The sequence below is a fragment of the Entelurus aequoreus genome, linkage group LG02 (assembly GCF_033978785.1).
Source record: "Entelurus aequoreus isolate RoL-2023_Sb linkage group LG02, RoL_Eaeq_v1.1, whole genome shotgun sequence".
Taxonomy (NCBI): domain Eukaryota; kingdom Metazoa; phylum Chordata; class Actinopteri; order Syngnathiformes; family Syngnathidae; genus Entelurus; species Entelurus aequoreus.
The window spans coordinates 49,869,723-49,897,598 of record NC_084732.1 but is presented as its reverse complement, the minus strand read 5'-3'; the positions used below and the strand labels follow the sequence as shown (position 1 = coordinate 49,897,598).

Sequence of the window (27,876 nt, the reverse complement as noted above, 5' to 3'; positions counted from 1 at the left end):
ACAATTAGTGGATAAAAGTATTTGTAGTGGGTGTCTGTGCGTCACAGCGTGGAGCGTCACGCTGTACGTCAGTTTGATGAGTGTTTTGAAAGAAGGAGGCTGGCGAGCAAGAGAGCTGTCGGGATTACACTTCAGCGAAGAAAGACTCCAGTTTGGTAGCTATGCTTGTATATTTTTGCCACATGTACGTTACACGCTCATGTATTTATGTCACAGCAGTGCTGGGATGATACTTTTTTCCAGTAAATCATCCCAAATTGCATTGGGACTGTACTGTAAATTGATGCTAGCAACGGCCGCTAATGGTAGCTAGGTAGCAGTGCTATCACAGGGAACTCGCTAAGCTAACGGCAACCGTGACTTGGTTTATGTCACCTGACTCTCCTTAAAATGTCACATTTGAGACTGCCAGTAAGACACTGTTTTATTTAAGTCGACGTCACTGGTGAAAATTGAACAATTCTTGTTAACTGCGAACAGCTAGCGGCGAATTTGTCAGGAGTTTCTAATCAGCGGATCCAGTTGACCTGTCGATTAGGAAGGGTGACACATCCGGGGCGGACTACCGCCTGTACCCCCTGTACGGGTGATGTACCCCCTGTACGGGTGATGTACCCACAGTACGGGTGATGTACCCCCTGTACGGGTGATGCACGTCCTGGATATAATAGAAAGTACTTAATTGATCCCTTGGGGAAATTCAGCACCACAGTTCGCTCACAATAGATAATGAACACTTAGGTTTTTTTTTTACATGTGTGTACAGCTTTGGTAATGGGTACATTCGCACCCACCTGCACAAATGTACTTCAAAATGTATTAATCAAAATAAATATGACTTTTTTTGTTTACTACGGCATGCATATATAATATGCATTAGTTTGACCATTTAAAATCAACCATAATAAAAAGGAGATGCTTGGAAATAGCATAAAAATGCCCCCAAAACTTGAAAAAAACGCAATTCATAGCGTTACTTTTTGGTGTAACCATCATGAGCGTTCTGTTCAGGTATATTTCTTTTATATTTTGATAAATCATCATATTTATCTATTACTAAGTTTAAATAGGTATTGATCAATCTTTAAGCTGTGTGTATTTGATTTCAGTTTACTTTTGACATCTTATTTAGAATTGTAGTTGAAACTTTTACAACCTTGTGTTGCGCTCATGTTGGCGTAACCAAACTAGATTTCATTTAATTATCTTATTTTGAATATATATTCCCTTTTTTACAGTTTACTACATACCTTTTTTATACCTTTTTGTTTATATATACATTTTTAACCGTAACATAAATGTCTTGTTTTTATGGAGTTTTTTGCTGGCGGATCACCCGTAATTTCGTTGTTCTTAATGTGCAATGACAATAAAAAAAAGCCTATTCCCATTCCTATACAAATGTTTTAAAGAGGTACGACTACACAAAACCAACTTTTCTTACCTATTGGTACCTGTTATTGTGTACTTAGGATTCCCATAAGTCCAGAGAATTTGAGTTTGAGTTTATTTCGAACATGCATGCATACAGCATGATACATCACAATTTCCAGTTTTTCTTTTCAGCATGTTTGAAGTCGAGTAGGAAGAAGCAGAGCTTATTTAATCCTACCACTTTTCCTTTACATAACATTTGCTAACACTATTGTTCACTTCCTGTTCTCAATTTATTCACAATATACTCCATAAGTAATAACATAAAAATAAAATAATTAAGAATGTTGTATTTCTCCAAAACATGCACCTGGGGATAGGCTGATTGGCAACACTAAATTGGCCCTAGTGTGTGAATGTGAGTGTGAATGTTGTCTGTCTATCTGTGTTGGCCCTGCGATGAGGTGGCGACTTGTCCAGGGTGTACCCCGCCTTCCGCCCGATTGTAGCTGAGATAGGCTCCAGCGCCCCCCGTAACCCCGAAGGGAATAAGCGGTAGAAAATGGATGGATGGATATTTATTTATTTAGTACATTTATAAACATTGAATACATTTCAAATATCAATAAAATGCAATTGCCTTTGTCTTATAGGGTAATGTTTAGTTACACCAAGTCATGAGCGTAACACTAAGCTTCATCACTTTGACTTGTAATATCTCTAATTCTGGTGGTGTTTTATGTTTTTTTCTTTTTGGAACATGTACTATACATATAATACAATAAAGTCCAATATAAAATTATGTTTCTAGCAATACTTTAATTTTGCCTTTGAAATTAACACTCCAATGTCCATTAGTGGAGCTGTACACATGTGAATAATATAAATACAGTCTATTATACAGAATTATTCACATGTGAATAATATAGTCTATTATACAGAATTATTCACATGTGAATAATATAAATAGCATCTATTATACAGCATTATTCACATGTGAATAATATAAATACAGTATTATACATTTAAGTAGAGTCAAAAAGGACTGTACTGTACGGGTGATGTACCCCCTGTACGGGTGATGTACCCCCTGAATGGGTGATGGCAACAAAGCAAGTCTGCAGTCTTATGCAGTTGTCCCCAAACTTTTTGTAGCTGCGGACCGATCAACGCTTGGAAAATTTGTCCCACGGACCGAGGGGGAGGGTGTTTTTTTTTGTTTTGTTTTTTTGTCATAAAGAAATACAATCATGTGTGCTTACGGATTGTATCTGAGATTGTATCCCTGCAGACTGTATTGATCTATATTGATATATAATGTATATATTGTGTTTTTGATATTGATTTAAAAAAAAAAAAAAAATTTATTTTTATTTTTTTATTTTTTCTTGTGCGGCCCGGTACCAATCGGTCCACGGACCGGTGCCGGGCCGCAGCCTGGTGGTTGGGGACCACTGGTCTTATGCACTAACTCCAGTGACACCGAAAACTGGCAGCGGGAAGCAACATGCCGCCCTCGCAAAGTGTGTAAACATTCGAGGTGAGCAAGCCCAACACCTTCCGGGGCAAAAGCAAAGCCATATTTTGATATGATTTAAATACGTAGGAAACATTTAACCACGTCGATATGGGATTTGAAATCTACCTGCTTATTTGTTATTAACTGTTTTGTAACTGGACCAATTTCTGTGTGAGGCGGTTAATCTGTGCAAGTCATGATATGCGTCTTATTTTTAGGTTGCCCTTTTAAGCCAAATATCAGGCAGAACTTCAGCAAGCAGAGATGAGTGTTGGCACTGTTAACATTTAAAGGGAAATTTTGCCTATCTTTCACGATCCTTTTGAAAGACAAGAACACACGTTTATCTTTGTTATACACTCTTAACTAGTATATAAATGTTAGCATACAGTCGTGGTCAAAAGTTTATATACACTTGTAAAGAACATATTGTCATAGCTGTCTTGAGTTTCCAATAATTTCTACAACTCTTATTTTTTGGTGATAGAGTGATTGGAGCACATAGTTGTTGGTCACAAAAAACATTCATGAAGTTTGGTTCTTTTATGAATTTATTATGGGTCTACTGAAAATGTGACCAAATCTGCTGAGTCAAAAGTAAACTGGGGCTTTACAGAGAGTAAATGGGACAATGAAAAAGGAGGATTACCTCCAAATTCTTCAGAACAATCTAAAATCATCAGCCCGGAGGTTGGGTCATGGGCACAGTTGGCTGTTCCAACAGGACAATGACCCCAAACACATGTCAAAAGTGGTAAAGAAATGGCTAAATCAGGCTAGAATTAAGGTTTTAGAATGGCCTTCCCAAAGTCCTGACTTAAACATGTGGACAATGTTGAAGAAACAAGTCCATGTCAGAAAACCAACAAATTTAGCTGAACTGCACCAATTGTGTCAAGAGGAGTGGTCAAAAATTCAACCAGAAGCTTGCCAGAAGCCTATGGATGGCTAACAAAAGTGCCTTATTGCAGTGAAACTTGCCAAGGGACATGTAACCAAATATTAACATTGCTGTATGTATACTTTTGACCCTGCAGATTTGGTCACATTTTCAGTAGACCCATAATAAATTCATAAAAGAACCAAACTTCATGAATGTTTTTTGTGACCAACAAGTATGTGCTCCAATCACTATCACAAAAAAATAATAGTTGTAGAATTTATTGGAAACTCAAGACAGCCATGACATTATGTCCTTCACAACTGTATGTAAACTAATGACCACGACTGTAAGTCTGCTAGCAATGGAGCCAATGGGAGTTGTTCTCTTCTGCTTATAAAGTGCTTAAAAAGAAGGTTGTTACCTCTCTTGATCTATGTCTTTAAAGTCTTGGTTAATATTTAGGTCATGAAATGTAAATAGGGTATTGTTGGCACTTTTTGGCTGTTTCTTTAGTGAGTTTTATGGTCGGGGGGGACGGAATGATGTCATAAATTCATGGCTCCATTGTAAGCGGGCTTTTCTTTTACCAGTTTGATTGCATTTAAAAAGAAAGACTTGTGTCCTTGTCTCTTGTAAGAATTGTGAATTAAAGGCAAAATTCCTCCAAAAGTGCAGGTCCACTTTAACAGCCATGAACCACAATATTAATTTACTGGATTTTCATACTGGTGATTTTATGAACCATTCTGGTTTGACACAATATTTTGAATATTATTGTGGTTGTAGTTACTTTCAAGGATTCAAGTTAATAGTGGTATACAACTGGCATACTGAGACATTTATTGTGTGCCAATCCAAAGCCTGGATATATGGGAGGTTTTGATATGACAAATCAAACATGTGATTGATTCGCTATGGCAAAATAAATGATATAGCTGATTGAAAGGCAAAATACAATAAAAACATTGTTAAATGACTCCCTTTTAATCAAATCTAAGCATTATCTTCATAGAGAGGGGCATAATTGTCATACAAATACAGCTCTTGCATTCGATTTTAATTTGATTGTATTGGTGACCCTATGTGACCAGTGAGTCTAGATCCGCTGGGTTATGTATGCTTCGATTATATTTTTTTTATCCATTATCGTATAGTATAACATTGGGATTTGTCTATTTAAATTTTAATAGGCAGGCCCTACTTTGGCTTCGCTTGTTACCTGATCGTCAATGTGGTTTGACTGCATTATGTACACATTTGTCACAATTTTAATTACAGCTGCATATAAATATGTCCAGGTTGTTTCACTTTTTTTAGATCCAAATAAGATTAGTACAAAGTGGGACAACCCTGCAAATGTTTGTGTTAGGTGCTTAAGCTCCTGTACATATGCTTGTTGTGACTTAATAGCAATAGAGCAAAAGTTGTGTTATTACAGATGTTGAGTAAGCTTTTTCTGTTGGAATGCAGCAATCAAGCCCGGTCATCTCAAGTGGAGGCACAACGGAGGAAAATGAGCTTGCTTGGTGCCAGTGGGGGCTGCGACCGCTCACGTGACCGCCGCCGCTCTAGCGATCGCTCCAGGGATTCCTCGCATGAGAGAGAGGGGCAGCTTACCCCTTGCATTCGCAACCTCACCTCACCAACCCGCCAAAACAACATAGGTGAGTATGCACACATAGACAAGTAGGGTTGTTCCGATCAGAGTTTTATGCTGCCAGTTACGATACCGCTCATCCAGATTGTCCAATACCAATACTGATCACTTGTATTAAGTGTCATTTTTCAAATGTATTTATGGTGAGTGCTATTGGCAGTGGAACATTTTCAATTTTACTCAAAGTAGTTCTTTATTCCCTTTTTAATTACACACCATTCTTTGGGAAAAACTAAGTACATAGTAAACAGTTACTAAAGAAAAGGAAACATTACTATCTACTACTTTTTTAAATAATTTGGTTATTGCCCTCAGTGCTCTTGTGTCAGGGGACTTCTTCCCTGATTTTGTAAGCATTTCCAAACACAAAAAAGGTTTTTGTAAAAATATAAATCTAACCGCTCTAGTGTCTATCACATACTGATGCTATACCCTTGGTATACACACTACCGATATATGGCTATCGCCCTCCTTTTAAGTGTAGCCTGGCCGCTACACACACCAACTGATGCCAGGACTCCTCAGTCACTGCTATATTATCCTCTCTCTCTGCCTATTAAATCAATAGCGAGCTACCGTTGGATTTGCAGAAGATGCTTTGATCGATCGTGGGGCATTATAGACCTAAAAATTAGCAATCATCCCTATGACGTCACATTTGTCACTTGATTGAAACACATGGCACCCAAGGATTTTGTGAGATGGCGGCTGCTGTGAGCTTAATATGAAGAAGAAAAAAATGACCGGCAGGAATGCGAGCAGCAATTTTTATTTCAACAGACTCTATACCGGCCGTCAAAAGATGTCAGTAAGGTAGGAGGTGTCAGTAACTCTGTAGTCTCGTGAGAGCGCACATGACACGGGACAAAAACAGTCCAGCGGATCACAAGGCTGTCAAACAATTCTGATTTCATTCAGACATCCGCCAAAATTGAACTAAGGCAAAAATAAGCAAACAACCTTAAAATATGGAAATCTGGAAGCACTCGAAGACTATATTGAAGAGTACTTCAATCGTCTCGTCATGGGGAAGCCCTCGAAGACGCCAACATAAAAAAGGAGCCAAGCGGAAGACTCACCTGGCTCTGTGTCACCACCGTGTTAAAGCTTTGCTGTATTTGAATTCCATCGACGAGACTGATTTGTTTGGAGGGCCGTCTCGCACTTGTCGAGGTGATCCACAAGGAGTTCCAAGCCATCCGAGAGAGTTTGGACTTCGGACAACAACAGGTCGTCTCTCACGCCCAAGAGAATGCTGCTCTCCGTGCGTTCGTGAAATCCCTCACCGACGGAGTGGTACAACTCATCCAGCAAAACAAGACCATTAAGGAGACGATGCTGGACCTCCAGGCGAGAAGCATGAGAAACAATCTGGTCTTTGTGAAAATACCGAAAAAGACAGAGGAAGAATCCGAGGAAACCGTGAAGTCCTTCATGGAACACCAGCTCAAGCTTCCAGCGGACATCATCGATCAGGAACATAACTTTCCACCGGCTTGGAGCCAAAAAGCCGGAGAATAGGAAGCCAAAGTTTTAACACTTCAAGCAGAAGGAGCAGGTGAAGAGCCGGGGCTGAGAGCTGCAAGGATCCAACTTCAGCATTAAGGACCAGTTCCCCAAGGAGATTCTCGTCAGACGGCGCCACCTGTTCCCGCTTCGTAAGACATTTATCGCCAAAGGATGCCATGCTGTCATCGGGGTGGATAAACTTTTTATCAACGGTCAACTTTACCGTGACTTGGAAGCCACGTCGTGGCTGTATTATTAACATCTGAAGCACGGTAAATGTTTTTCTTTTTTTTTTTCTTTCATTATGCTTTATACCCTCTTTCATTTTACTTTTTTTCTCACTCACAATATGCCTTTGCATCATGATACCGCTCACGTAAACACGAACCGCTCTCTCTTCTTTATGGTTTTTCTTTCTCTTTTTATCTCACTTATTTCACTACTTGTCGAATCCACCACTTGTTTCTTTTTGTGCGTGTGTGTGTGTGTGTGTACAGGTAAAAGCCAGTAAATTACAATATTTTGAAAAACTTGATTTATTTCAGTAATTGCATTCAAAAGGTGTAACTTGTACATTATATTTATTCATTGCACACAGACTGATGCATTCAAATGTTTATTTCATTTAATTTTGATGATTTGTGGCAACAAATGAAAATCCAAAATTCCGTGTGTCACAAAATTAGAATATTACTTAAGGCTAATACAAAAAAGGGATTTTTAGAAATGTTGGCCAACTGAAAAGTATGAAAATGAAAAATATGAGCATGTACAATACTCAATACTTGGTTGGAGCTCCTTTTGCCTCAATTACTGCGTTAATGCGGCGTGGCATGGAGTCGATGAGTTTCTGGCACTGCTCAGGTGTTATGAGAGCCCAGGTTGCTCTGTTAGTGGCCTTCAACTCTTCTGTGTTTTTGGGTCTGGCATTCTGCATCTTCCTTTTCACAATACCCCACAGATTTTCTATGGGGCTAAGGTCAGGGGAGTTGGCGGGCCAATTTAGAACAGAAATACCATGGTCCGTAAACCAGGCACGGGTAGATTTTGCGCTGTGTGCAGGCGCCAAGTCCTGTTGGAACTTGAAATCTCCATCTCCATAGAGCTGGTCAGCAGCAGGAAGCATGAAGTGCTCTAAAACTTGCTGGTAGACGGCTGCGTTGACCCTGGATCTCAGGAAACAGAGTGGACCGACACCAGCAGATGACATGGCACCCCAAACCATCACTGATGGTGGAAACTTTACACTAGACTTCAGGCAACGTGGATCCTGTGCCTCTCCTGTCTTCCTCCAGACTCTGGGACCTCGATTTCCAAAGGAAATGCAAAATTTGCTTTCGTCAGAAAACATGACTTTGGACCACTCAGCAGCAGTCCAGCTCTTTTTTCCAGGGTCAACGCAGCCGTGACCGCAAGGTGACCGCCTAAAATATTTATTTGTAGCTTGGAAGCACACCTTGAGTCGCATGGCTGAATCCCTATTTTTTACTGTCTAAATGGGCAATGTGCAGCAAGATTGACTCCTTGATTACTTTCCATTGTCTCCTTTCCTGCCGTACTGGACACAATGTAAAAACGAGTTTGCTAATGTTGTTACTCTGAGCATGCAGTGTTTCCCACAAACTGCCAAGATACCTGTGGGGGTGTAACTATGGGCGTGGTCACCATGACATAATCGAGTAATTTGCATAATTTTCTACAATGACATAATTTTCTCTAAAAAGGCTCAAAAAATGTATACTTACTAATTAATAATAACAGTTTTGTTTTAAACGTCCTTCCATCCATTTTTACAACCCTTTATGTACATATTTATATACAGATTTGAACAATAAGTTATTCACTGAAATATATTTATTAATTGTGGTTCTTACAAAAAATATATCTTATAAAATATAAAAGCTAAAATGTCTCTTAAAGCTCTGCCCCTTTAATTAGTGCATACTAAATATACAAACATACACATACTGTACATATACATTCACTGTACAAACATACATATACACATCCTGTACATATGCATTCACTGTACAAACACATATACACATTCTGTATATATACAAGTACATATGCATACATACACTCATGCACATAATCACGTTTCATCAAACATATATTAAAGTTGTTGCCCTAGGGTAAACTGGGTAACACATGGCACACTGACAAAGCTTAATCTGTTGTTACTATAACAATCTACAAGGTTTATGTAGGTTGCTTCTCTTTCTTCCCCTCCATTTTTTGCATTCTTTCGTATCTCAAGTTATCATTACGTATATGTATTGTTGCATTTGAACAACTGTATTGTTGATAATAAAGGTAAAGTGTTGGTATTGTTCATTATCAATAGCGCTATTTCTATTGGTATTTGTATTGCTCCGTTTGTAGTGTAATAATGCTCATTGTCATTTCTGTATTGTTTTTTGTTTTCGCTAACTGCTTATTTGCTATTACTTTTACCATCATATTTGTACATGTCGTATTTGCTGATGTTGCTCTATTGTTGTTGTTGTGTTGTGTTTGCTGTTGTTGTTTTTGTCTCTCTGTCTAATCCCCCTCTTGTCCCCACCATTTCCCCCTCTGTCTTCTTTTTTCTCTCTTTCTATCCCCTCCTGCTCCGGCCCAGCTGCACCAAATGATAATATAAATACATTTAATAAAGTCAAATCCAAAAAAGGCAACAAGAGAAGTATCCTACACTTCTCTTTTGTAAAGTAAATCTGAACAGCCGATATGGGCATCTACATCAACTATATGATTTGCCTGAGAAGCTGGAGAGAACCAAAAAAAAAAAAATTTTTTATTTGTCCATCCATCTTCTTCCGCTTATCCGAGGTCGGGTCGCGGGGGCAGCAACCTAAGCAGGGAAACCCAGACTTCCCTCTCCCCAGCCACTTCGTCCAGCTCTTCCCGGGGGATCCCGAGGCGTTCCCAGGCCAGCCGGGAGACATTGTCTTCCCAACGTGTCCTGGGTCTTCCCCGTGGCCTCCTACCGGTCGGACGTGCCCTAAACACCTCCCTAGGGAGGCGTTCGGGTGGCATCCTGACCAGATGCCCGAACCACCTCATCATTTGTTCTGTTTGTTCTGTGTTTATGTTGTGTTACGGTGCAGATGTTCTCCTAAAATGTTTTTTATTTGTGGCGGGCGTAATTCTTTCGTGGCGGGCCGCCACAAATAAATGAATGTGTGGGAAACACTGGCATGTCAGCAGCAGCAGCAGCACGTTTTAAACCGGGGGTGTCAAACTCAAATCTGATGTGCCCAAGCCAGATACCTGGCATTTTTTCTTGGATGCTAGTTCATTAATGTCGGGGCTCAGGCTTTGAGCTGAGGCAACCTTTATTATCGAACGAAGGTGTTCATCAGTCATTATATCTCGTAGTCAACCCGGACCACAGTCTTGCATTGCATTTAACGTCCTCTTCGAGCTGTAGTCACGTCCGCTTTTCATCCATTCTAACAACGTGCGGCTTTTGTACGCACACACACCTCAATGCAATGCATACTTGATCAACAGCGATACAGGTTACACTGAGGGTAGCCGTATAAACAATTTTAACACTGTTAGAAATATACGCCACACTGAATCCACACCAAACAAGAACGACAAACACATTTCGGGAGAACATCCGCACCGTAACACAACATAAACACAACAGCACAAATACCCAGAACCCTTTGCAGCATTAACTCTTCCGGGACGCTACAAAATACACCCCCCCCCCCCACCCCCCACCCCCCCCACACACACACACACACACACGCACACACACACACACACACACACACACACACCTTGTAGCGTCCCGGAAGAGTTAGTGCTGCAAAGGGTTCTTGGTATTTGTTCTGTTGTGTTCATGTTGTGTTACGGTGCGGATGTTCTCCTAAAATGTGTTTGTCATTCTTGTTTGGTGTGGCGTATATAAACCCTGTTTCCATATGAGTTGGGAAATTGTGTTAGATGTAAATATAAATTAAATACATTGATTTGCAAATCCTTTTCAACCCATATTCAATTGAATGCACTACAAAGACAACATATTTGATGTTCAAACTCATAAACTTTTTTTTTTTTTTGCAAATAATAATTAACTAAGAATTTCATGGCTGCAACACATGCCAAAGTAGTTGGGAAAGGGCATGTTCACCACTGTGTTACATGGCCTTTCCTTTTAACAACACTCAGTAAACGCTTGGGAACTGAGGAGACACATTTTTGAAGCTTCTCAGGGGGAATTCTTTCCCATTCTTGCTTGATGTTCAGCTTAAGATGTTCAACAGTCCGGGGGTCTCCGTTGTGGTATTTTAGGCTTCATAATACGCCGCACATTTTCAATGGGAGACAGGTCTGGACTACATGCAGGCCAGTCTAGTACCCGCACTCTTTTACTATGAAGCCACGTTGATGTAACACGTGGCTTGGCATTGTCTTGCTGAAATAAGCAGGGGCGTCCATGATAACGTTGCTGGGATGGCAGCATACGTTGCTCCAAAACCTGTATGTACCTTTCAGCATTAATGGCGCCTTCACAGATGTGTAAATTACCCATGTCTTGGGCACTAATACACCCCCATACCATCACAGATGTTGGCTTTTCAACTTTGCGCCTATAACAATCCGGATGATTATTTTCCTCTTTGGTCCGGAGGACACGACGTCCACAGTTTCCAAAAACAATTTGAAATGTGGACACGTCAGACCACAGAACACTTTTCCACTTTGTATCAGTCCATCTTAGATGAGCTCAGGCCCAGCGAAGCCGATGGCGGTTCTGGGTGTTGTTGATAAACGGTTTTCGCCTTGCATAGGAGAGTTTTAACTTGCACTTACAGATGTAGCGACCAGTTTTCGCCTTGCATAGGAGAGTTTTAACTTGCACTTACAGATGTAGCGACCAACTGTAGTTACTGACAGTGGGTTTCTGAAGTGTTCCTGAGCCCATGTGGTGATATCCTTTACACACTGATGTCGCTTGTTGATGCAGTACAGCCTGAGGGATCGAAGGTCACGGGCTTAGCTGCTTACGTGCAGTGATTTCTCCAGATTCTCTGAACCCTTTGATATTACGGACCGTAGATGGTGAAATCCCTAAATTCCTTGCAATAGCTGGTTGAGAGGTTTTTCTTAAACTGTTCAACAATTTGCTCACGCATTTGTTGACAAAGTGGTGACCCTCGCCCCATCCTTGTTTGTGAATGACTGAGCATTTCATGGAATCTACTTTTATACCCAATCATGGCACCCACCTGTTCCCAATTTGCCTGTTCACCTGTGAGATGTTCCAAATAAGTGTTTGATGAGCATTTCTCAACTTTATCAGTATTTATTGCCACATTTCCCAACTTCTTTGTCACGTGTTGCTGGCATCAAATTCTAAAGTTAATGATTATTTGCAAAAAAAAAAATGTTTATCAGTTTGAACATCAAATATGTTGTCTTTGTAGCATATTCAACTGAATATGGGTTGAAAATGATTTGCAAATCATTGTATTCCGTTTATATTTACATCTAACACAATTTCCCAACTCATATGGAAACGGGGTTTGTATTTGTAACAGTGTTACCGCCACCCTCAGTGTAACCTGTATCGCTGTTGCTCAAGTATGCGTTGCATTCACTTGTGTGTGTGTGCAGAAGCCGCACATATTATGTGACTGGGCCAGCACTCGTTGGACTGGATGAAAAGCGGACGTGACGATTTTCAGGAGGGGCACTGAAACATGGGAGTCTCCCGGGAGGTTTGGCAAGTATGAGAATTAGCGGTGAATGCAGTGTTACCGCGGCACCACCACTGTATATAATCGGCGGGCCAGCTCTAGTGTTAATTTGATATCGCCTCAAGGGCCAAGTTTGGCCCGCGGGCCAGAGTTTGACACAATGTTTTAAACCAAAGAAGTCAGCAAAGAAAAAAATTACTTTTGTTGACATTGCCAGCTAACAACATTGATCGTTTAGACAATGCTAGGATGCTAGCTTTTACAACAATACTTTTGTGCATCAAATTACTGAAAATTCAAGCATTAATGATGCGGTTTTCCTTAAAAATGTATTTGCCCACTGCCCTCAGACTGAAAGAGAGCATTGTCAGTGAGCTAAATTGACAAAAAATACACTGTGTATATCACAATTATCACAATGCTCGGGATAACATGAGAGCAAAGTGATTGCACGCTTAGTATTGAGGCTGTTATGACATCATTGCTTTCCTGTCGATGACCTCGTCTTTGACGTTTTTGTCAAAAAAGGCCCATCCTTGTTCATTTCCTCCTTTTGTCATTTTGCATCTGGCAGCGGGGGAACTTTAATTTCTATCTTTGTCCCTCTTTTAGCCAGTGTTGCATGTGGTTCCAGCTTCCGGTCATAGTTAGCGGATAAAACACAAATATTGCAGTGAAATGATATGAGTTGCACAACAACCACACAATTAGACTTCCAAACAGGTAATACTGCGGTAATTACAAAACTGTTGTGGTTAAAATTTTAGTACTGGGCTTTGTAGTTCCTCTGTGACTGAAAAAAAATATTTTTCTATCCTTCCTCGTGCTTGTAGACCGTGACCGTGATGGCGGGCCATCATCAAGGCCCAGCAGTCCTCGACCACAGAGAGTTTCTCCCAGCGGCTCCAGCAGCAGCGGAGTGGTTAGCAGCCGCAACAGCAGCCTGTCCAGCACTGAAGGAACGTTCAAAAGTTTGGCTGTCGGAGATATGGTTTTTGTGTACGAGAACTCGAAGGAAGGCGCAGCCGGTGCCAATGTCTGCAACCGAAACATCCGGACGTCAGAGAGAGTTACGCTAATCGTTGACAACACACGCTTTGTGGTCGACCCCTCCATTTTCACTGCACAGCCTAATACAATGTTGGGCAGGTATGATGCACACTGCATGGGCCATCTATATGTACAATCACATTAATGTCTAAAAAGTAGGGATGTGTCGCTATGTGGATAGCTATTACCATGCCGGCTCCTGGTTTTATCTAAATGTGTAATAATGTTGAGTCTCGTCCTCCAGTGAGAGTAATAGTCTTATCCTTTTTTTCGATCACAACAACTGAAAATACTCACCATGTATACAAATTAAAGAAAATAAATAAAAAAAGAAAAACTTAGCATGTCCAAAAAGAAGTAGGTAGAAGCAAAATCTTAAAATGTCCTGCCTCATCACTCAGATATAGTAATTTGATTCCTTATCAACAACAGTATATATTTTGACCTAATATAACAAGTTGACAAGTTGATGTTAATAATGAATAAAAAACATGGCCCCTTTGCCGCATTTTGGGCACCTCAGCTGTAGACACTAACTGTTTATGGCCACTATAGTCTTAGTAATGTAATGTATTTGTTCATTGTATGTCAGCGCCGGAAGTGGTAAAATCCGCTGTTCACCTGGTCGCAGGCGAGCGATGATTGTCGTGGTTGAGGGAAGAGATGTTGGATGCTAGAAAATGTCCAATGTAGTGCAACAATCAGCCTTAATGTATTGTTGCAGCTGCATGATCTTTGTGCATGTCATACAATGCGCGTTTGCGAGACGAGCGGGTAAAGTGTGCGGCTGGACCTGGGGGGGTGTGGCGGCTGTGTCGAGAGCCGTGAGATGTGAGGCTGAAGGAAGAGAGGCGAGGCGTGTTCAGGGTGGGTGTGTAACTAATGTCAAATATCTTTTTTGTTCCTAATATTTTCGCAATCGACCGTTAGGGTCTCAAAGATCGACTGGTCAATCGCGATCGGCGGGTTGGCGACCCCTGATATAGAGTATTCAAGGTTTTATGGTTCAGGGTGTGTTTTGTTTTTCCTGGGTTTCCAATACTTTTTGCTCTTTTACCACTCATATATTTGATTTGAGGTTTACGCCAGAGCTTGTGATCTAATACAACACCCAAAAATGTACTTTCATATGTTCTTTAAATCTCTTATCAATTTCGAATTTTACATTTATTTGTACTTTGCAGTTTTTGTAAACCACTAATTTGATTTTGTTCAAGTTTAGGGACAATGCAAGTCCTCCCCAGAGCAAAAATGTGTGTCATCAGCAAAAACCACAGTAATAATTGAAAATGATACTGAAAATACTAAGAAATGCAGTTTATTTTCCATAATGGAGAGGACTATTATTAGTTTAGGGCAGCTGCTCCACACTGTATGGAGACACATCATTTGCTGCTAGCTGCTTGTCAGCCAGAGAAGATCAGCGTTTCTGATCGACATTAAAAGGCATTATTAAGCAATAGAAATCACAAAACATTTTCATAGTACACCGATCGGTGGCTGTACGATCTGTGCATTATGATCGATCATCCCTTCTAAAAAGTATTTTAATGTATGTGTATGTTATGTCAATGTTGAAAGTTAACCAAAGCTGCTTTATTTCAGGATGTTTGGATCGGGACGAGAGCATAATTTCACACGGCCCAATGAGAAGGGAGAGTTTGAAGTTGCTGAAGGAATTAGCTCAACAGTTTTCCGAGCAATTCTGGTCAGTGAATTTTTGTTTTTTACGTTGCACTTGTATTTTGTAATAATGTAATGTTTGTATGGTATTGTATGATAAGAAATTATTTGATGTTATGTTTTCTATAATACAGTTTTTATGTGGTGTGAATGGCAGCTCGATTTTGAGCACCGTATGAATATTTCCAAATAAATAATGTTATCAGAAATCACTTTTAGAAGTGTTGTTGAGCACTACTCAAAATGAATTGCAAACAAGCCACATGAAAGCAAATAACTGAACGAGGGGAGAAAAATGTTTTGCTTGGCTGAATATTAACCAGGAAGTATCTAAGTCTCACTAACATGAGGTGTGTTCATGTGGGTTCATTGACTTTGTGTTTCCGGCTTAGCATTGATTGATTGATTGAAACTTTATTAGTAGATTGCACAGTTCAGTACATATTCCGTACAATTGGCCACTAAATGGTAACACCCGAATAAGTTTTTCAACTTGTTTAAGTTCAGGGTCCACGTAATCAATTCATGGTACAAATATATACTATCATCATAATACAGTCATCATACAAGTGAATCATCTGAGTATATACATTGAATTATTTACATTATTTACAATCCGGGGGGTGGGATGAGGAGGGTTTGGTTGATAACAGCATACTTCAGTCATCAACAATTGCATCATCAGAAAAATGGGCATTGAAACAGTGTAGGTCTGACTTGGTAGGATATGTACAGCGAGCAGAAAACATAGTGAGTTCAGATAGCATAAGAACAAGTATATACATTAGTAATACATTTGATTATTTACATTTGGTTATTTACAATCCGGGGAGGTGGGATGTGGAGGGGGGGGGGGGGGGGTGTTAGTCAAGGATTGAAGTTGCCTGGAGGTGTTGTTTTAGTGCGGTTTTGAAGGAGGATAGAGATGCACTTTCTTTTATACCTGTTGGGAGTGCATTCCATATTGATGTGGCATAGAAGGAGAATGAGTTTAGACCTTTGTTAGATCGGAATCTGGGTTTAACGTGGTTTGTGGAACTCCCCCTGGTGTTGTGGTTATGGCGTTCATTTAGAATAGAATAGAATAGAAAGTACTTTATTGATCCCTGGGGGAAATTCAGCATCACGTTAAGGAAGTAGTTTGACATGTACTTCGGTATCAGGGAGGTGTAGCGGATTTTATAGACTAAGCTCAGTGCAAGTTGTTTTACTCTGTCCTCCACTCCTGACTTTGTAGGAGTGAGGTGTGATCTGGGGTGGAGGTCTAAAAGTAACCTGACTAGCTTGTTCTGGGATGTTTGGAGTCTAGATTTGAGGGTTTTGGAGGTGCTGGGGTACCAGGACGTGCAAGCGTAATCGAAACAGGGTTGAACGAGAGTTCCCGCTAGAATCTTCCAAGGTGCTTTTTTGACCAGAGAGGAGATTCTGTAGAGAAATCTCATTCGTTGGTTGACCTTTCTGATTACCTTGGTTGCCATTTTATCACAGGAAAGATTAACCTCTAGAATGGAACCTAGGTAGGTGACCTCATCTTTCCTGGTGATAACAATGTCACCCACTTTTATAGTGAAGTCACTGACTTTCTTTGAGATTGATTTGGGACCCAAATAGGATGGATTCTGTTTTACCTGAGTGTATGGATAGTAGGGCTGTGAATCTTTGGGTGTCCCACGATTCGATTCAATATCGATTCTTGGGGTCACGATTTGATTCAAAATCGATTTTTTTTTTTTTTTCAATTCAACACGATTCTCGATTCAAAAACATTTTTTTCCCGATTCAAAACGATTCTCTATTCATTCAATACATAGGATTTCAGGAGGATCTACCCCAGTCTGCTGACATGCAAGCAGAGTAGTAGATTTTTGTAAAAAGCTTTTATAATTGTAAAGGACAATGTTTTATCAACTGATTGCAATAATGTAAATTTGTTTTAACTATTAAATGAACCAAAAATATGACTTATTTTATCTTTGTGAAAATATTGGACACAGTGTGTAATCAAGCTTATGAGATGCGATGCAAGTGTAAGCACACTATTGTTTTTTGTTTTTTTTTAATAAATGTCTTATGATAATGTCAATGACGGATTTTTAATCACTGCTATGTTGAAATTGTAACTAATATTGATACTGTTGTTGATAATATTCATTTTTGTTTCACTACTTTTGGTTTGTTCTGTGTCGTGTTTGTGTCTCCTCTCAATTGCTCTGTTTATTGCAGTTCTGAGTGTTGCTGGGTCGGGTTTGGTTTTGGAATTGGATTGCATTGTTATGGTATTGCTGTGTATTGTTTTGTTAGATTGATTAATTAAAAAAAAAAATATATATATATATGTATTAAAAAAAAAAAAATAGATTTTTAAAAAATTAGAATCGATTCTGAATTGCACAACGTGAGAATCGCGATTCGAATTCGAATCGATTTTTTCCCACACCCCTAATAGATAGTTTATTGTCAGCGAGCCAGGTGCAAATACTAAGGAGTTCAGCACTGAGGATTTTTTCCACCTGTGACTTGTCCTTGCCGGATACCAGCAGGGCCGAGTCATCCGCAAACAGGAACAATTCACAGTCGCATGCTGATGACATGTCATTTACGTATATTAGGAACAGTAAAGGCCCTAATATAATGCCTTGAAGGAACTCCACAGTTTACTGAGAGTAAGATTTTTTTTTTCTTTATGTTGCTCACAGATGGGACAATTGGCACAAAAAGTGGTTGATGTACTTACAGTATATTTATTAATGATATTTTAGAGGTAGTCTTAACTAAGATTACTCTTGTTTTTAAGCTTTGTCCAGACGTGTTGATTTTTACACAAACACTCAACTGACTTTGCTTTGTGTCTAATTGGCAGGATTATTACAAATCGGGCATCATTCGTTGTCCTGATGGAATCTCTATCCCTGAGTTGCGTGAGGCGTGTGACTATCTATGCATCTCTTTTGACTACAGCACCATCAAATGCAGAGACCTCAGTGAGTGTTTTCATGATGAAGCATTCTTTTTATGACACTTTTAACACATTTATTTGTATTTTCTGCCATTCATCTAAATTCCTCTAAATGTTCCTATTGCTTTCACCTGTAAAAAAGCTTGAGGTGTAAGAAGATGAATGACATGTTGCATTCACTGTCTACAAGCTCATCCAGCAAGACGTATGACCATAGTGACTGCTTGTCTTCAGGTGCTCTCATGCACGAGCTCTCCAATGATGGCGCTCGGCAACAGTTTGAATTTTACCTTGAAGAAATGGTTGTACCTCTGATGGTGGCGAGCGCCCAGAGCGGCGAGAGAGAGTGTCACATCGTCGTCCTCACCGATGACGACATAGTGGACTGGGATGAAGAATACCCGCCTCAGATGGGAGAGGAGTACTCTCAAAGTGAGTATAGTGATAATAAGTACGGCTCTGTGCTTTATGTCCGTGTAACAGGTGTGTGAATATTGTTCCGTTTGCTGTTGACATTGCAGTCATCTACAGTACAAAGCTCTACAGATTCTTCAAGTACATCGAGAATAGAGATGTAGCCAAATCGGTGTTGAAGGAAAGGGGATTGAAGAAAATAAGGCTGGGCATTGAAGGTATGTTCACAGAAATACTCAGGTGTCGATGCTTTATGTGAGCAAAAAGCAGGATACTCTGTCATCCTATATCGGGCTGGAGTGCTGCTTCGTGTGCGATTGAAACTTACCGTCGTATGTCAGTCGTATAAGAAAATATTTTTTATCAAGCAGCTTGTGATATAATTGAAAACCTCACATTGCATGCTTTAACCCGTGTTATGCAACTTAATGAAACACTATTGTGTATAACATACCTGTGTATACTTCATTATGTACTTGTCAACCTTTCTTGGCTGGAAGAAATGTGGTTCATCTGGGATATAGTGATGGCATGTGTTGTTTATCTTACAAAGTATTATTCCTTGCCATATACAGTGGAATCTCGATTTACCAACTTAATATGTTCTTGAACACAACAAGAGGATAGAGAACAAGTAGGAGCTTATTCAGTACAGCACAAACGACAATGGTGGACTTGCGCAAAGCTCTTCAGGGAAATCTGTATCATATATGTGACCCGTGCTGGCAAAATGAGTCGGAATGCGCACAGGCTAATTTTGAGCTACAGACAAATAAGTGAAAAAAATGTATCTTGGTTGGAATTGAGATTTTCACAAAAATGAGTCCATAAAGCCACAATCTAGCGATCCCAATCATCGAAATAGCAAGAAAACATCTTAAATCACCTTTATTTTAAGGTTTTGTACAAGGTATGTCTTCAGAAATTAGTCCTTTGTGTTAAAATTCCTTGAGAAAATCCAGTGTTTTCAACGCTCACTCGCGGCAATAAGGGGGAATCCCCCTAGCCATATTTGGTATCATTGTGACGCCAAGTTTACATACTTTCTAAAAATGAGCATGGAATTCCCGATGACGCCATTCTGAACCAATACAATTCGAGTTTTTAAACCTGTCCCGACGTAAACAAATCCGGCTTGTTGCTAAGGGTCCTGTGAGGCGTACCCTCATTGGTTGAATCACCCCGCGCGGTGCATTGTGGTATCATGGCTGCGCCCTGATGAAAAACAACACAGTAATTCGAGCGGAATATTATGTGAAAAAAGGTGATTTTCGAACATTTAATTATTATTTTTGTGGATAAGTTAGACTGTTTTACATTCCGTAATGGATTTAGAAGGTGGAGAGGGTACACAGGCGGTTGCAAGTGCGCTAAATTCACTGCAGTCGGCGAATCTTCTTAGTGCTGCTGGTCAGGAATATTACAGACAGCTGACCAGCTGACAAACTGACCAGTGAACAAAAAAACTGACATAACAGTGTTGAAATTTTTGTACATAACCGTTTTCAGTAACCGTTTTCAATAGAGTTGAATATATATTTTTCCTTTAGACATGGGATTTGATTTTAATTGTACCAATTTTGGTGTTGCTACAAGGACTTTTAAGGTATGGTTGCTATGAAGTTTTGTTTTGGAACATTCTGTTCTGGAACAGTAAACTTTAAGCTGGTTTTTCCTCAAAACGGACCCTCAAACTTGGTCGACTTCAATCGGATGTAGCTCGGTCATTTTCTGTCCGATTCCAACAAACCATATATCATTTTGAAGGTCTTTAGATGGAGAATGTGTAAATAACAGTAACTCAGTTTTTAAAATTTCCTCATTGTGACTCATTTTGCCAGCACAGGTCACATATACTGTATTTTCCAGACTATAGAGCGCACCGGGTTATAAGCCACACCCGCTATATTTTAGAATAAAAAATGTTTTCCCATATATTAACCGCAACGGACTATTAGTCACATACAGGACTGTCTCAGAAAATTAGAATATTGTGATAAAGTCCTTTATTTTCTGTAATGCAACTAAAAACATGGAAATGTCATACATTCTGGATTCATTACACATCAACTGAAATATTGCAAGTCTTTTATTATTTTAATATTGCTGATTATGGCATACAGCTTAAGAAAACTCAAAAATCCCATCTCAAAAAATTAGAATATTTCCTCAGACCAAGTAAAAAATAAAGATTTATAACAGCAAAACAAAATCAAACATTTAAAAATGTCAATTAATGCACTCAGTACTTGGTTGGGAATCCTTTTGCACGGATTACTGCATCAATGCGGCATGGAGGCAATGAGCCTGTGGCATTGCTGAGGTGTTATGGATGCCCAGGATGCTTCAATAGTGGCCTTTAGCTCATTTGCATTATTGGGTCTGGTGTCTTTCAGCTTCTTCTTCACAATACCCCACAAATTCTCAATGGGGTTCAGGTCAGGAGAGTTGGCAGGCCAATCGAGGACAGTAATGCCATGGTCAGTACACCAGTTACTGGTGGTTTTGGCTCTGCTGGATCATGCTGGAAAATTAAATCATCATCTCCATAGAGCTTTTCAACATATGGAAGCATGCATTGCTCTAAAATCTCTTGGCATGCAATATTTCAGTTGATGTGTAATGAATCCAGAATGTATGACATTTTCATGTTTTTAGTTGCATTACAGAAAATAAAGTACTTTATCACAATATTCTAATTTTCTGAGACAGTCCTGTGTATATATACGATACAAAATATTTTGTAAATGTTTATTTACATACCTTAATTGTTTCCGATCGGTGACTGTAACACAGCAGTAAAGTGACTGATCAAACAAAACAGAAGTCATTGTAATGGACCCACTAACCGCAAAAGCTAGCTCTCCAATCAGATAAACAGACTCAATAACTTCACGTTGACGTCTTCGTGATTTTACTGAGGAAACAATACAAAAAGAATGCTGTTGTACGGTAATACTACTAACATAGACACTTGTAAATGTGTTATATTAGCTCATGCTAACGACGCTGGCATCAGTACATTAAGATAGCACGACAAATATGCATGAAAACACTTCTACAGACATCACACATGGGTAGGGATGTATACCGAGTACCGATTCCTAATTGGGTCTGTGCAAGCGGATCGTAAAACCTCTGGACTAATGATACTGCTATCAATACTTTTTTTTTTATCCATCGTAATTATGACACGCGAGCTGAAATATTTATTCAGGTGCTGCTGCAAAGCATAGAAAGACACGGCGGAACAGCCAATCTGAGTCGGCCTTTTATCGGCACACTTCTGGGAATGCGGAAGTAAACCGAATTATAGATTTGCGCGTCATCGGAATCGCAGATGGAATCAATTGTATGTATGGAGACACCAGGCTTAGTGGTGGCTGTCACCTTTCTAGGTTTTGGACTCCCTCTTTGGCTAGAGTAGTTAGGTAGGTTTTTGGTTTCTGGTTTCTGCTAATTAAATAGCTTTAGTTAGTAAGCTTACCTTTGTTTGTCAGAGGTGTCTTTTGGTATGTTTTGTTCATTCCTTTAACAGCCCGAGCTAGGCTAGTGTTGTGTCTTGTCTACCCCTTCCCATGGTTACCTTTCAATAACACTAGTTTTGTTTTCAATTCTTAGCTTCGTTGTCTGTAATATACACCTAATTTAGTTTATACACTTTTATGTTGCGTTCTCCTACGATCCCTAGTCCCAGAGCCATCTGGGAACGTAACATTGGATGAAATGAATGACTGCATGTACATGGAGACAAGGTTAATACACCAAAGCATATTATTATTCCGTATGTAGTTCCTGTATCAAAAAGTTTGTAAAATTAGTGGTTGAAATCGAGGTTCCACTGTAAAGTTTCGCCCACTGTTGTCTGAGGGAGCATTGTAGTTGACTGCACGGTGTGCCATATCAAGGCTGTGTATAATATTTTGGTTACCTTATTCAGAGGTAGAAAACATTAAAAACAGCTCTCTGTGCAATACAAAAGTCTGCACTGTCGCAATCTATAACCCAATAAAAATCCACATATTCAATATAATACCACCGTTCTGCGTAGGTTTGCTGTAGAAATCTGCCTCTGTCTGACACTCGCTATCAGGCTTTTTGCTTTGTAAAAAAGCCCCGCCCACTCTGTTTGTGCCCGGTCCGTATGAAGCAGAGCTTTGCATGTCACTCAAAAGTTTAGATTATAACAATTGGAATCATTTCTATAGTTTGCAAATATCCAGCGGGCTGCACTGAAATGTTAATTACGTTGTTTTATGACAAGGTAGCCCAGTTAACTGCCTTTTTTATGCTGTTTTGCAAAAACCCGTGTCACGTGACTTCAAACTTAACACCTCATTGGCCAGAAACAGGATCAATTACTTCAGTCTAATTTACTGGAAGTGAGTCTTGCTTTTTGAAGCAGCCAATGTTTTCACACTGAATTTTTAAAACACATTTAGCTTACGAATGTGTTTTCAATGAAATCGTCAGCATAATTTGATTTATATATTTTTTTTTTTTATCAATCAATCAATCAATCAATGTTTATTTATATAGCCCTAAATCACAAGTGTCTCAAAGGGCTGTACAAGCCACAACGACATCCTCGGTACAGAGCCCACATACGGGCAAGGAAAAACTCACCCCAGTGGGACGTCGGTGAATGACTATGAGAAACCTTGGAGAGGACCGCATATGTGGGTAACCCCCCCCCTCTAGGGGAGACCGAAAGCAACGGATGTCGAGTGGGTCTGACATAACATTGTGAAAGTCCAGTCCACAGTGGATCCAACACATCAGCGGGAGTCCAGTCCACAGCGGGGCCAACAGGAAACCATCCCGAGCGGAGACGGGTCAGCAGCGCAGAGATGTCCCCAACCGATGCACAGGCTAGTGGTCCACCCGGGGTCCCGGCTCTGGACAGCCAGCACTTCATCCATGGCCACCGGACCTATGCAACTCCCCCTCGCAAGGGACAGGGGAGAAGAGGAGAGAAGAAAAGAAACGGCAGATCAACTGGTCTAAAAAAGGGGGGGTCTATTTAAAGGCTAGATTATACAAATGAGTTTTAAGATGGGACTTAAATGCTTCTACTGAGGTAGCATCTCTAACTGTTACCGGGAGGGCATTCCAGAGTACTGGAGCCCGAATAGAAAACGCTCTATAGCCCGCAGACTTTTTTTTGGCTCTGGGAATCACTAATAAGCCGGAGTTCTTTGAACGCAGATTTCTTGTCGGGACATATGGTACAATACAATCGGCGAGATAGGCTGGAGCTAAACCGTGTAATATTTTATACGTAAGTAGTAAAACCTTAAAGTCGCATCTTAAGTGCACAGGAAGCCAGTGCAAGTGAGCCAGTATAGGCGTAATATGATCAAACTTTCTTGTTTTTGTCAAAAGCCTTGCAGCCGCATTTTGTACCAACTGTAACCTTTTAATGCTAGACATAGGGAGGCCCGAAAATAATACGTTACAGTAATCGAGACGAGACGTAACGAACGCATGAATAATGATCTCAGCGTCGCTAGTGGACAAGATGGAACGAATTTTAGCGATATTACGGAGATGAAAGAAGGCCGTTTTAGTAACACTCTTAATGTGTGACTCAAACGAGAGAGTTGGGTCGAAGATAATACCCAGATTCTTTACCGAGTCTCCTTGTTTAATTGTTTGGTTGTCAAATGTTAAGGTGGTATTATTAAATAGATGTTGGTGTCTAGCAGGACCGATAATCAGCATTTCCGTTTTCTTAGCGTTGAGTTGCAAAAAGTTAGCGGACATCCATTGTTTAATTTCATTAAGACACGCCTCCAGCTGACTACAGTCCGGCGTTGTTGGTCAGCTTTAGGGGCATGTAGAGTTGAGTGTCATCAGCATAACAGTGAAAGCTAACACCGTACTTGCGTATGATGTCACCCAGCGGCAGCATGTAAATACTAAAGAGTGCAGGGCCAAGAACCGAACCCTGGGGAACTCCGCACGTTACCTTGACATAGTCCGAGGTCACATTGTTATGGGTGACGCACTGCATCCTGTCAGTAAGATAAGAGTTAAACCAAGACAAGGCTAAGTCTGACATACCAATACGTGTTTTGATACGCTCTAATAAAATATTATGATCGACGGTATCGAAAGCGGCGCTAAGATCAAGAAGCAGCAACATAGATGACGCATCAGAATCCATCGTTAGCAATAGATCATTAGTCATTTTTGCGAGGGCTGTCTCCGTAGAGTGATTTGCCCTGAAACCGGATTGAAAAGGTTCACAGAGATTGTTAGTCACTAAGTGTTCATTTAGCTGCTGTGCAACAGTTTTTTCGAGAATTTTGGAAATAAACGGAAGGTGGGAGACCGGTCGGTAGTTTACCATGAGGTCAGGATCGAGGTTAGGTCTTTTGAGCAGAGGATGAATAACCGCTTTTTTGAATGCTAGGGGAACAGTGCCGGAGGAAAGTGATAAGTTTATAATATTTAACACTGATGGACCTAATAATACAAACTTTTAAATTCAGTTTACAAAATTTAAACGCAAAAAATTCAGTTACAAAAATTCAGTGTCCAAAAAAGTATTTGTAATAAAGACACAAATGAACCTCCATATAAACGGTAAAGACAATGGCTGCATGGACGGATATGAAATCAAACTATAATGCAGGAATACAGTGTGTGTAAATGTCTTGTTGAACATGTGTGTAACCATATTCCAGGTTACCCCACATATAAAGAGAAGGTGAAGAAACGGCCAGGAGGTCGCCCAGAGGTCATTTACAACTACGTCCAGAGGCCCTTCATCCGCATGTCGTGGGAGAAAGAGGAGGGCAAGAGCCGTCATGTGGACTTCCAGTGTGTCAAATCCAAATCCATCACCAACCTGGCAGCGGCAGCAGCAGACATCCCCCAGGACCAGCTGGTGGTCATGCACCCGGGACCCCAGGTGGACGAGCTGGACATCCTGCCCAACCACCCACCCAGCGGGAACCATTACAGCAACAACTACAGTAACGAGCCTGACCTCGATGGACCGTCGCCAGCCGTCTGAGGAGGACCCGTCGGCCAGGACTCCTCCACCCCACTCCTGTCCTTCTTGTCCGACTCCCAGCATGCTGCAGCATGGAGTGCTAAGGGGCACCATAACCATATTGCCTTGACACCTCCTTCGCAGCCTTAGAGAGCCAAGAAGCTGGTGGACCGTGAGACATAAGACTGCTCAAAGGAAGAAGTCACTTTAATTTGATTTCATTTGTTTTTTTTACTTGACCAAAGCTATTTTTTTTTTTTTTGGAATATAGTCAGCAAATGCATTATTATCACCATTATTATTATTATTGTTGTGATTATTATTGACAATGTTGCATCCTAATTTGTCAGGTTTGGCTGAGCACTCTTGTCGTATGTTTCCTCACAGATTTTCTTTCACCAATCATTTCTTTCTAGATTTTAGACTTTCCTGGGTGTCTTAAACTACTTAGTGTGCTTTTAGGAGGGTAGAAGACAGCTCATGGAGAAAATCATCACGTCTCACTTCTGTAGTGTCAGGATCTCCACGTGTTCTCTTACGTCATTGGCTGGATGTGATATGTGATGTTACGCTCCTACCGCAGACAGAATATTACAGCAGAGCACAGGCTGTTGTGCGCTCTCAATCTTTTTGTGCAAAGCTTGACAAATGTTCAATAAAGATGTCCAAAAGTACTGCAGCCTCTTGATTGCTCAGTGAAACCAAGCCATGCAAACAAGAACGTTTCAACAGTTTTAACATATTTTAGAATTTACATAAAATATTTATATCTAAAATATAAATGTTCACCAATTACAGAGAACATTGCCCTTAACAGTAATGACAGAGAAGTGCACAAAGCTACACCATGTTTACTGAAGTGACCAATTGAGGGCGCTGTGTGTCAGCAGTATGTGTCCCGTTTTTTTGCTCTCACTTGGTAATGACAAAAATAAAAGTACAGTAGTAAGCATTAGTTAAAACAATGGTCCTCGAACTTTTTTCACAAAGTACCACCTCAGAAAACACTTGACTCTTACCCCCATAATGACCAACATTAGAATACAGTAGCGTAATAGGCCTAAGTATTCAATAAAAACAAATGTTATATTCAACCAGTATATTTAATGTTTTTGGCAACTATCATTACACAGTTTGAACAGTAACACTGTGTTTGAATATAGGGGGGGGAAACACTGGATACTGTACTTTAATCAACTGATCCACCAGTTTGAGAAACAGTGAATTAAAGGATTGGGTACAACTACACTTAATTTGTGAACATGAATGTCATCAGCTGGTCCACCGGTATGAGGAAAAGAACATCAAAAAGATGTCTGTGGCACTTAGACAAACATTATTGATCCACAAGAAAAATTGCTCCACACAGTAGCTCAGTTAAAAAGGATGGAACGGGTAAGGATGGAATGGATAATGCACACAAGGGCACAAAAAGAGGGCGAAAACAAAAGGTATAAAGTAGACTAAAAATGTACCATAGTAGCAATATAACATATATGTAATATTTACACATTACATATACAGTATATGATATATGGGGCGGCGTGGCGAAGTTGGTAGAGTGGCCGTGCCAGCAATCGGAGGGTTGCTGGTTACTGGGGTTCAATCCCCACCTTCTACCATCCTAGTCACGTCCGTTGTGTCCTTGGGCAAGACACTTCACCCTTGCTCCTGATGGCTGCTGGTTAGCGCCTTGCATGGCAGCTCCCGCCATCAGTGTGTGAATGTGTGTGTGTGAATGGGTAAATGTGGAAATACTGTCAAAGCGCTTTGAGTACCTTAAAGGTAGAAAAGCGCTATACAAGTATAACCCATTTATCATTTATTTATATATTATCATATTATAATTTTTATATAATATATAATTAGCAGGCGGCTACCAAGGTCAAAACTGTGAACATTGTGGAATTACAGTATGCTGATGATTGTGCCTTCGTGGCACATACATCAGAGGCTCTGCAGGCGACGCTAACAGCTGCTGTGAAGGCCTACAGTAGACTGGGTCTCACTGTGAACACTGTAAAGACGGAAGTACTGTGCCAGTGGAACTCCCCTCCGCCAACTCGACCACCATCACCTGTCTTTAACATCGATGACAAGCCCCTAGCAAT

At 40.3% G+C, this 27,876-nt stretch overlaps 1 protein-coding gene across 1 annotated transcript; it reads left to right on the top strand.

Moving 5' to 3' along the window:
- Positions 1–26,439, top strand: btbd10b (BTB (POZ) domain containing 10b). Its single transcript, XM_062028588.1, has 8 exons — positions 1–155; positions 5,247–5,440; positions 13,493–13,808; positions 15,315–15,417; positions 18,253–18,373; positions 18,583–18,780; positions 18,870–18,980; positions 25,455–26,439. The coding sequence occupies exons 2-8, from the start codon at positions 5,290–5,292 to the stop codon at positions 25,784–25,786; spliced, it is 1,332 nt and encodes a 443-aa protein (XP_061884572.1). The 5' UTR covers positions 1–155; positions 5,247–5,289; the 3' UTR covers positions 25,787–26,439.
- The last annotated feature ends 1,437 nt before the right edge of the window (positions 26,440–27,876 follow it).